This window comes from Semicossyphus pulcher, unplaced genomic scaffold, assembly GCF_022749685.1.
Source record: "Semicossyphus pulcher isolate SPU_LCO1_2020_fin unplaced genomic scaffold, fSemPul1.0.p SCAF_8, whole genome shotgun sequence".
In the NCBI taxonomy this organism is placed as follows: domain Eukaryota; kingdom Metazoa; phylum Chordata; class Actinopteri; order Labriformes; family Labridae; genus Semicossyphus; species Semicossyphus pulcher.
This window is the reverse complement of record NW_027211759.1, coordinates 2,003,397-2,013,254: the sequence shown is the minus strand read 5'-3', so window position 1 is coordinate 2,013,254 and position 9,858 is coordinate 2,003,397. Positions and strand designations below refer to the sequence as shown.

Genomic DNA, 9,858 nt, shown 5'->3' with positions numbered 1-9,858 from the left:
TTTCATATTAACTACATCACTGGTGGTCAATGAATACATAAACGTTACGTGTTTACGGGGTAAATAATTTTGCCAAAGTGACTTAATACCCATCTTTACCCATCATGTGGAGGATGTGCTTTACCTCCGACCCAACAGGGGGCGACAAAATGGCCTCTTCTCCTTCACAGCAACAAAAAACAAAAAGCGTATAAGAGATTTAGCCGTTTTGGAGGCAGCAAAACTAAGCATTTGTCGGTGTTATGAACTCTGCTGCATGGCAGCAGTTACCAGTCTATATAAACTATCCCAAGAGTTTAAAATATTTGTTTTAAAACACATTAGGACGGTGGGGCACTTTTCTTTTTGACTTCATGGAGACCAAACCGCCCGTTCTGCTGAACGCTATTCCTCCTTACGGACATTTATTCGCCAGCGAGAAATGGAGAAACTCTTCCCTCATTCAAAGCTTAAAGGGTAATTCAATTGTTGTTACATCTGAGTAGCCCAATACCAAGCTTTTTAGTCAGTAGTTATCGCTAGCTAACAACTGTACCTTTATTTTCATACAAACAAATTAATTGTTCCAAAGGCCACTTGGACACAGAGCTTATTTCTCTCAAGAGCTAACAAATAGATCCTTTATAATACAAATGTGCACGTTTTCCATCCAAAAACTTGCAATCTTTAATTCGGCTCAGTTGTCATTCTAAAAATTTTCTATTTAGTGTAATTAAACACTTTTTTCATTCACGATACGCAGATCAGCGATGCTGTCAGCAGGGCTTGACACTTTTACAGATATCAGCTCTTTTCCGTGGATTTTGTCATTGTGCAAGTCCGATTTGGTGGCTAAAGCTTCAAAAGAATGCCCTTAATCATATTTTTTGCACAGTATCATTGTCATATGACCGTTTCATTTGTGTTTGTTTATATTTCTGAGTGGGGTTCTGTGTGGATAAAGCCGCCCAGCTCAGGATTCATAATCTGCTTGATGATACAAAAATGCAGTTTCTACTACCCTTTATGTAAACCCCGAGGTTAAATAAAGTATATATATATATATATATATATATATATAGTTGTAATGAATTTTACGTCTGGCATTACTACATGCACATTTGTTGAAATTATAAATCACTAATCAACAAGTTATTAATCAAAATAATAGTGAACTGCCGCTCTCTCTCATTGTACGTTACATTATTTAATATTTGTTTTATGTGGCCTCAAGTGTTTGATTTCTTTATCTTGCGTTGTTCATAAAAAACACAATTTCTAATAGTACTACTAGTAATAGCCAAACATAGGAAATCCAAGTGCTTAGCAATAAGGAAATTAGTAACAGTAAAATAGAATAAGATGGAAATAAAGCACATTTGATGAAGATAGGTTTTTTAAAATAAAAATGGAATTAATAGATTAATTACATAAGATGCTACAGGAAATCAACCACAGAAGAAAACCGCTATAGGTAAAAAAGATAATACGTATAATGCATAAATTAAAACATATTTAAGACATGTAATAGACATCAATATGGTCTGTCTGCTGCAGAATGCACCAGTTTTATAGTCCATTTATAAATTAAATGTTCTCATATACAAGCTGTACCTCTGCTGCAGGTGCAGGTGTGAAAATCCTCTTTGAGAATGAGCTCGGTGTTGCAGATTTCCACCTGCCAAACAAAAGCTGCGTCCTGTATGTGTCGGAGTGTGACATCATAGCAGGAAACAGCTACAAGAGGAAACTTGTCCGCTACAGAAACGTGAGTTTGATGCACTGATGAAGCCGTTTTGCAAAAAGCTTCTCAGCGTTGACTTGAACTGTGTCTGTCCCATTGCACAGAGCAGCAGCAGCTTCCAGGAGCTGGTGCTGGTGGAGAACACCAGACTCAGTGAGCAGTACTTCCCTGCTGTGCAGAAGTTTGTAGTGTTTGACCTCGGCCTGACTCTCCTGCCGGTCAGCGGGCAGACTGAGGCCTCGCAGCTCATCGCTCAGATGGTAAGTAGTGAAGACAAACCGTAGACCTGCAACAGATCTGGTAGTTTCTTAGGAAATGTCCTGTTATCAGTGTTCAATCTTATTTTTTTGGAAAGCTGTGGAAGACTGCACACGGCCGGGTTCCTGCTGCTGAGGGGAAATATAAAGAGTGTATGTGTCAGAGCCTGCAGCTTTGGAGTTGATGATAATAACTCGGTCATGTCATCAAGCTCTCTTGCTCTGAACCTCTCCAGGTTCACGGGGAGGGCAGGGAGAACCCCTTCAGGAGGAGGAGTTCATCTCGCCTGTTGGACCCGCTTGTCCTGGCTCTGGTGCAGCAGGTCCCCGGGGTCGGCAGGGTCAAAGCTCTGGCCCTGCTGCAGCACTTCTCCAGCATCCGCCAGCTCTGCAATGCCGCCCCCGCCGAGCTGGAGCCCATCGTGGGTCACGCTGCAGCTCAGCAGATCCACAGCTTCTTCCACAAACCCTCTAGTGCCGGAAGCTGAAGGCTCTACCCTGGGTCTGCATTTGACCAGGAAGGTTTGGGTTCAGTGATGATACAGGCACACCCGGGCTCACATGATTCTTTGTTTGAAAGATTGCATCGTTGAATAATCTACCTTGGCAGTGTCTCTACAAGCGTACAAACTGGACTGTGTGGGCAGCCATGGTTTAAGGAAATCTGAGTCGGGACCAAACTGGAGGACCAACACACCGACAGAGAGCAACGCTGCTAACATGGCTGATAGAAGAGAATAACTAACTATAATAAATAAGTACTGAATAACTGATGTAGGTCAGTGGATTTAGCTTCTTGTTTTTCTGTTCTGCACTTTTGCTACTACAATAAATAAAAATCATTATTCGTTCATCATCACTTTTTACATCGTTTGTGTTCCTGGTGCTCCCGTTTTAAAGAGACCGCAGCCCTGTTCATATCAGCTTCTCAAACACATCTCGGAACTGAAAGAACATCACATTATTTTAACTACCCACTATCACTATGTTTCATAGCTCGTCAGTTCGAGTCACGTCTGAGAACAGCTGATGGTGCCGAGTTGTCAGTTGTCTCTTCTCATGTGCTTAATGTCAGCCTCTGTTGCCCCCAGCTTTCCCTCGTGTTCTTCTTCCAGAGGAACAACATCATGTGACTTGTGGTCTGAAACACTTCTGGTCTGTCTTACTGTACGCGCTACAGTTGTAGTAGTACGAAGCAATGTGACACGTCAAGCTTTTACTGAATAAGGACAGTCAGGATAAGAAAAAAACAACAATGTACACACATTTTTACACACAATTTACACAATATCACAAATGATATCAGGGCTGCACAGTGGTGCAGTGGTTAGCTCTGTCACGTCACAGCTAGAAGGTTCCTGGTTTGAATCCCGGTTCAGACGTAGTGGGCCTTTCTGTGTGGAGTCTGCATGTTCTCCCCGTGCATGCATGGGTTCCCTCCGGGTACTCCGGCTTCCTCCCACAGTCCAAAGACATGCTCGTTAGGTTCATTGGTGACTCTAAATTGCCCGCAGATGTGAGTGTGAGTGTGAAAGGTTGTCTGTCTCTGTGCGTCAGCCCTGTGGTTTACAGGTGATCTGTCCAGGTGTAGCCCCGCCTCTTGCCCAATGACAGCTGGGATAGGTTCCAGCCCCCCCTGCGACCTTGAACAGGATAACAGTATAGATAATAAATGGATGGATAGAAATGATATCAATTATAAAATCAACTGGTTGATTGAGTCAGTGTGATTGACAGGAGAGATGATCAGAGGAGCAGAGTTTTTACCATCCTCATTAGTGTCTGGAGACAAGATTGGGTAGAGTTTCTCGGTAAAGGACCAGCCAGTGAAGGAGTGCATAAGAGTTGCAGCATCAACGTCATAAAATGAGACCAGACCCTCCTCATAATCCACAAACACCCCCACCTTCTCAGGCTGAGACTTCAGAGAGAGACCCACCAGAGGGAAATCTAGAGCGCAGCATGCCCCATTAGATATGAAGCCAATGATGCAGGCTTTAGTCTGAGGACCCAGTTCTTGTTCTTCCTTCCTGTTGATCGACTCTCGGACGATTCCTAAAGCCCACAGATTCTTTCCTTTGACCTGAACCTCAAAGTAAAATCTACCTGAAGAGAAACTCTGCTTTGCTAAAACAGCAGGACCAAAACGAAACCTCTCTGGATTATCTGGGAGATTCTTCTTTACATCACCACGTTTAACTTGTTTGCCATCATCAGACAGGATGAGCCAGGGACTCGCTGTATCAGGATCGAGTGTTAAATCCACAGCATACTGCTTGGCGATTCTCAGCCCGGCCTTCTGCATCTGTTTACTGAATGTGTCCTCGAGCCCATTCAAAGCTTTCCTCACATTACCTTCATATAGAGGCGGGCAGACGCTGACTTCTGTCCAGTCCTTGGTGGGTGGAGCAGCGTTAAGGGACGTGAAGCTTTGCAGGAGGTGGAGGTGGTCTTCAGAGCGTGAGAGCTGCTCCACCTCAGAGCTTCTCTTCTCCAGCTCAGAGATTTCCTGTTCCAGCTCTTTGATGAAGCCTTCAGCCTGTTTCTCTGTCTTTCTCAGCTCCTCTTTGATCGTGTCGACGAGCTCGGCCTGACTTCTCTCTACAGATTCCATCAGAGCGGTGAAGACCTGAACACCTTCTGCTATCTCTCTGTCTGCATTCTGATTACTGAGCTCCACTGAGCGTTTGATCTCTTGAATCTTCAGTCGTCTCTTCTGGATCATTTCTTGAGTTTCAGCCTCTGTCTTCCCCAGCTCGGCCTTCTTTCCTTCATATTCTTCTTTCAGAGGAACAGCATCATGTGTCTTGTGGTCTAAAACTGAGCACAGCACGCAGACACACATCTGGTCGGTCTTACAGAACAGCTCCAGCTGTTTATCGTGCTTCTCACACATCCTGCCTTCCAGGTTCTCCACAGGGTCGATCAGCTGATGTCTTTTCAGGCCTGACATTGTCAGATGAGGCTCCAGGTGAGTCTCACAGTAGGAGGCCAGACACACCAGGCAGGACTTCAGGGCCTTCAGTTTGGTTCCTGTGCAGACGTCACAGGGAACTTCTCCTGGTTTGGACACTTGTTGCTCTGAGCTGCTGCTGCTGGCTTTCTGTTGAGCTGACTGTCTGAACTGAGCAGCCACCTCAGAGATGAAAGTGTTGACCTGCAGCTCAGGTCTGGTGTTGAAAACCTTTTGACAGTTGGGACACTGACAGGAGACATTAACATCCCAGTGTTGAGTGATGCAGGTTTTACAGAAGTTGTGTCCACATGAGGTGGTGACTGGATCAGTGAACACATCCAGACAGATGGAGCACAGGAACTGATCTTCATTCAACTGAAAGTTGGCAGCAGACATGTCGAATCTGTGAGGACAAAGAAAGTGGAAAAAAACAGAACAAATTACGTATCTTTTTATGAAGTTATTATAAAGTTATACATTTCCCTCGGGATCCCTAAAGTATCTGTCTGTCTAACGATTTTATGAAACACTAAAAACAGGATGAGTCGAATATAAGTAAGTAAGAACAAAGCTGTATGCATCCACTCTCTGCTTCTGTTACAGTATTCAGATATTGTGATCATTATTAACAGGCTAATTGTCTTTATATTCTTGTTAATTGGTTTTATATTATTTTACTTATTGACTTTATTGACTTCGGCTCTGGCTACATGTAATTCAGTTAAACCTGCTGATGTTAGTATCCCTCACACTGAAACACTGGGGGCTGACTTTGGGATTCTCCATTAATAACTTCTTAAATGACCCAACGCTGACCTTTGTCTCCTTCATGCTAACTTGACATTTCTTCATTCTGCCTGATTTTCTCTGTTTCTGACTCTCCTGCTTTTGCAGCCACTCACACTCTGAGCTTTTGAGGCTGACTATCTAAGTGTGTAAAGTAAGATAAGTTGTAAAACATCAATTTTATGCCTTTATGTGTTGAAACAAGATACTCTACTCTGTACTTTGGACGATTCAAAGGGCATCTGAACTAGGCTAGTTAGCCTTTAGCAAAACTAATGTGTTTTTAATATTGTTGTGTTGAGCCGCTGCCTTCTATGTGATTGTGGTATAAAATACTCAAGAAGTAGCCGAAGATGAAACTGAAATACATTTTTCTATTAGAGGAAACAGGTTGAAACATTGAGTAAATTAGTAAATTAGCTTAAGCTAAGGCTAGCTGTGACTGCATTCAGCCTTAAATATACTAGCCAAAGTGTAGCCGCTGTGGTTGACTTTTTTCCTCTTTTGTGTCGTTCCTGCAAAATGTTTTTGTTTTAATCAAGAAAGACACGTTTCTATGGTATAATGGTTCTTATAAAGTAAAACTACGGTGACCAACAATCAGTGCAACGGCCCAAACACTACAAGAAACAGGCTGAATCGCTGTTGTGCGATTGCCCTTGTTAGCCGATTTATTAAACAGATGTTACAGAAGTCAATATTATATTAAAGATTGACCAAATAGTTCACACATTTTTGTTTACTCACCAGTGATTGGCAGAAAAACCTGATGGATTCAGTTGAACTTGTCTTCAGAGAGAAACAGAGACTCGTCTCGGCTGCGGCTCAGACAAACTTTCACTTTTCTTGCAGGTAGCGTGATGCTGCAGCTTCAGCGTTGCTCCTCCTCTCACTGTAGCTCTCCACGGGACGTTTTATTGCTCTCTTAGGGAAAACTGGAACGAGATGAGCCTCCACTTCTGATTCTTTTTTCTGTTATTGAATTATACATCACAGAAGATCACACAGTTACACATAGAAAGCATGAGAAGAGGTCAGTGACAGATATTCCAGAACATACTGTGTCTTTGCACCAACAGGCTCCAACCCTCCTTTTATAGCCTCCTTACAATCGCACTCCAAGGTTCAGCTCACCGTTTATAACCTGTTATTTATCTTTTCTGCTGCTCCCAGTCTGTTAGCCATCTTTCCTTTGTGTGACAGATTTCTGACTGATGACATTACAGCAGAACAAAAAACAAGCTCATTTTACAGGTTTCTACGGAAGCCCTAAGCGGACATGCATCCATACATTTACTCCGTTTCCCCGTGATAACGAGTCATTATTGATCGACTTATTTATCTCGAGGTAACAGCGCTGCTCCACTGTAACGACAGAAAATGATCCCGATATCTCGAGATAAATAAGTCTCCCATCCTCCTTCTTTCTCTAAAACTTTCTTTGTTCCACATTGGTTAACTCGAGCTCAGCCTCGCGCCCCCCTTCCAGCCTTGGTGCACATTGCCTACAATCTCTGATTTGAGACCAAATTACTAACATTACCATGTCTTTGCTTCCTGATTGCAACATCTCTGTCCTGACCTTTGCACACTTAAACTCCTCTGTTAAGCTAGTTGTTGGTAGCTGGAGTATGCCTTTCCCATACTTCCCCACACTACGAAGACAACAAGGAACTCCAAGCCATTTCCTTATATACAAATTTACCAACCTCCCTAGCCTTTCTACCTTTGATATTGGTATTTCATAAACTGACAGGGGCCACATCAGCTGAGGGAATAGTCCAAACTGCAAACACCATAACTTCATCCCTGACTTCTCTATCCTTCCTATCCCCTCCGAAACATCTTTGCTGTTGCTCTATCTGTTCACTGTCGTCATCTTCCTCATTTACATAAAACTTCCTCTCTATTACCTTCCCTCTGGACACTGAGATACATGAAAAGTGATAAATGAAAGTGAATCTTCCTGTATGAAATCAAATGTTTGCTCTCTGAAAGTGATTGACGGGAGAGAAGATATGAGGGGCAGAGTTTTAACCCTTTTAGATCACGTCCTCGGTAACATTGCGCATCTATTTGACAATATAGGCCAAAAAAAATACAGAAAATCCATTTCTTCGTATTCTTATATCAAAATCAGATTATTTTTTCTTCCTGTAAAAAAAAATATCCTGTGTGCTTACGTAAGTTAGCACCAACCAATTTCAACCAATCAATCTGCAACATTTAGCCGCAGAGCACCAAGAACGCTCGGTCAGTTAGCTAGCTACTGCGCTGTGGAGAACGTCTGTCGAAGCCCACTTCACCTCCGTCCCGCCTGCACGTCCTGTTTCACTCAGAAATACGTCACGATACGGAAGCTAGATACTCTCTAAATACTGTTTCAGCTCGATTTTAAGATCAGGACTAAAGAATGGGTAGGTGTCAGCTGAAGCGATTAACTGCACGCTGCCTTTGTTTACATTATCCAGGACAAACATTTAAAGTGAGTGATACATGTCACCGTTGAAGAAAGCAGGATGAGATTTTATGTGACAAAGCACCACTTAAGCATGAACAGGACAAAATGAGCAAAGAGATAAGAGGTACAGCTTTGTCCACAGGGGGCGCCAACATCAACACAAACTGAAAGTTCCTCACAGCAGCTTTAAGGAAAAACCAAAAATACACAGAACAATAACACAGACAAGGACACAGTTGATCACAACATCCTCCTTCACCGTCTGAAATACACCATTGGACTCTCTGACAATGTACAAAACTGGTTCACTTCATATCTGACCGACAGAACCGAATACGTCGCCCTGGGCAAAGCAAGGTCACACACCCAAAATGTCACCTGCGGTGTCCCTCAGGGCTCGGTGCTGGGCCCCACCCTCTTCACCCTCTATCTGCTCCCCCTGGGCAATCTCATCAGCAGGCATGGGGTTTCTTACCATTGCTATGCTGATGATACACAGCTCTACCTAAGGACAACCCCCACTTCCCCTTCTCCCCTGTCAACATCCACACTCACCACCTGCCTGGAGGAGATAGAGGCGTGGATGAAGCTCAACTTTCTTCAGCTGAACAGGTCCAAAACAGAGGCCGTCCTACTTGGCACACCACATCAGCTCCGCTCTTCCACCATCACCAGTATCACCTTCTCCGGCCAAAGCATCCCCCTTTCCACATCTGTCACCAACCTGGGTGTTAAAATGGACCCCCAACTCACTTTTGACATCCACATCAAACACCTCTGTAAAACATCATTCTACCACCTCCGGAACATCGCCAAACTCCGTCCAATACTCACCCTGGCAGATGCAGAGAAGCTTGTTCACGCCTTTGTCTCCTCCAGGCTCGACTACTGTAATGCACTCCTAACCGGCATCTCTGGAAAGAGCATCCAGAGGCTGCAATACATACAGAACAGCGCTGCAAGGATCTTGTTGAGGGTCCGCAAATATGACCACATCACCCCCTTTCTAAAATCCCTTCACTGGCTCCCTGTCCCACTCAGAATTGAGTACAAGGTCTCCCTCCTCACTCATCAGTGCATTCACGGACATGCCCCCCAATACCTGAAGGAACTCCTCACCCTCCAGACCTCCTCATGCACCCGCTGTTCTGCATCCAGGAACACCCTCCAAGTCCCCAGAACCAAGCTCCGCACTATGGGTGATCGGGCCTTTTCCTCTGCAGCTCCGAGGCTGTGGAACACCCTCCCCGACCACCTGAGGGTCCCACAGACTGCAGATGTTTTTAAACGGGACCTAAAAACTTCTTTTTAAGAAAGCTTTTTGCTAGGTGCCTTTTATAGGCTCTCATTTTAACACATTAAAATTGTCTTGTTTTATTTTTCTTCTCTGTAGCACTTTGAGATTGCTTAAATATAAAGTGCAATACAAATAAAATTTATTAATTTATTATTAATAAATAAACATCCTGCATTTGAATCCTACTGTGGTAAAAGTGCAAAAGTGTTGGAATGAAAATATACTTTAAAGTGTTTGTCATGCACAATCGTCCATTTCAGAAGTATACATATTTTATTATCAGGTTATGATTAATTATACATTTCTCTGTTTGTGGCAAAGGACGACCTCTGCAGGCAATGCTGAACTAGCTGACTGAGCAGCAGCCAATCAAAATGC

At 43.5% G+C, this 9,858-nt stretch overlaps 2 protein-coding genes across 2 annotated transcripts; one reads left to right on the top strand and one right to left on the bottom strand.

Annotated features, from left to right (window-relative positions):
• The first annotated feature begins 235 nt into the window (after positions 1 to 235).
• On the top strand, positions 236 to 2,836 carry faap24 (FA core complex associated protein 24). The gene is made up of 4 exons (XM_069687098.1): positions 236 to 456; positions 1,605 to 1,747; positions 1,828 to 1,983; positions 2,217 to 2,836. Exons 1-4 carry the CDS (start codon positions 354 to 356, stop codon positions 2,466 to 2,468), a joined length of 654 nt encoding a protein of 217 aa, XP_069543199.1. The 5' UTR covers positions 236 to 353; the 3' UTR covers positions 2,469 to 2,836.
• Positions 2,837 to 3,676: 840 nt separating this feature from the next.
• On the bottom strand, positions 3,677 to 5,332 carry LOC138612616 (E3 ubiquitin-protein ligase TRIM21-like). Its single transcript, XM_069685977.1, has one exon. The coding sequence runs from the start codon at positions 5,330 to 5,332 to the stop codon at positions 3,677 to 3,679; it is 1,656 nt and encodes a 551-aa protein (XP_069542078.1).
• Positions 5,333 to 9,858: the final 4,526 nt, after the last annotated feature.

What these genes read in the sequence shown, in the direction of transcription:
- faap24 (XM_069687098.1), top strand. Translation starts at nt 354, where the DNA reads ATGGAGACCAAACCGCCCGTTCTGCTGAACGCTATTCCTCCTTACGGA. An exon ending in CCTCATTCAAAGCTTAAAGG is followed by an intron (nt 457 to 1,604) that starts GTAATTCAATTG and finishes CCTCTGCTGCAG; the next exon opens with GTGCAGGTGTGAAAATCCTC. An exon ending in AACTTGTCCGCTACAGAAAC is followed by an intron (nt 1,748 to 1,827) that starts GTGAGTTTGATG and finishes CCCATTGCACAG; the next exon opens with AGCAGCAGCAGCTTCCAGGA.
- LOC138612616 (XM_069685977.1), bottom strand. Translation starts at nt 5,332, where the DNA reads ATGTCTGCTGCCAACTTTCAGTTGAATGAAGATCAGTTCCTGTGCTCC.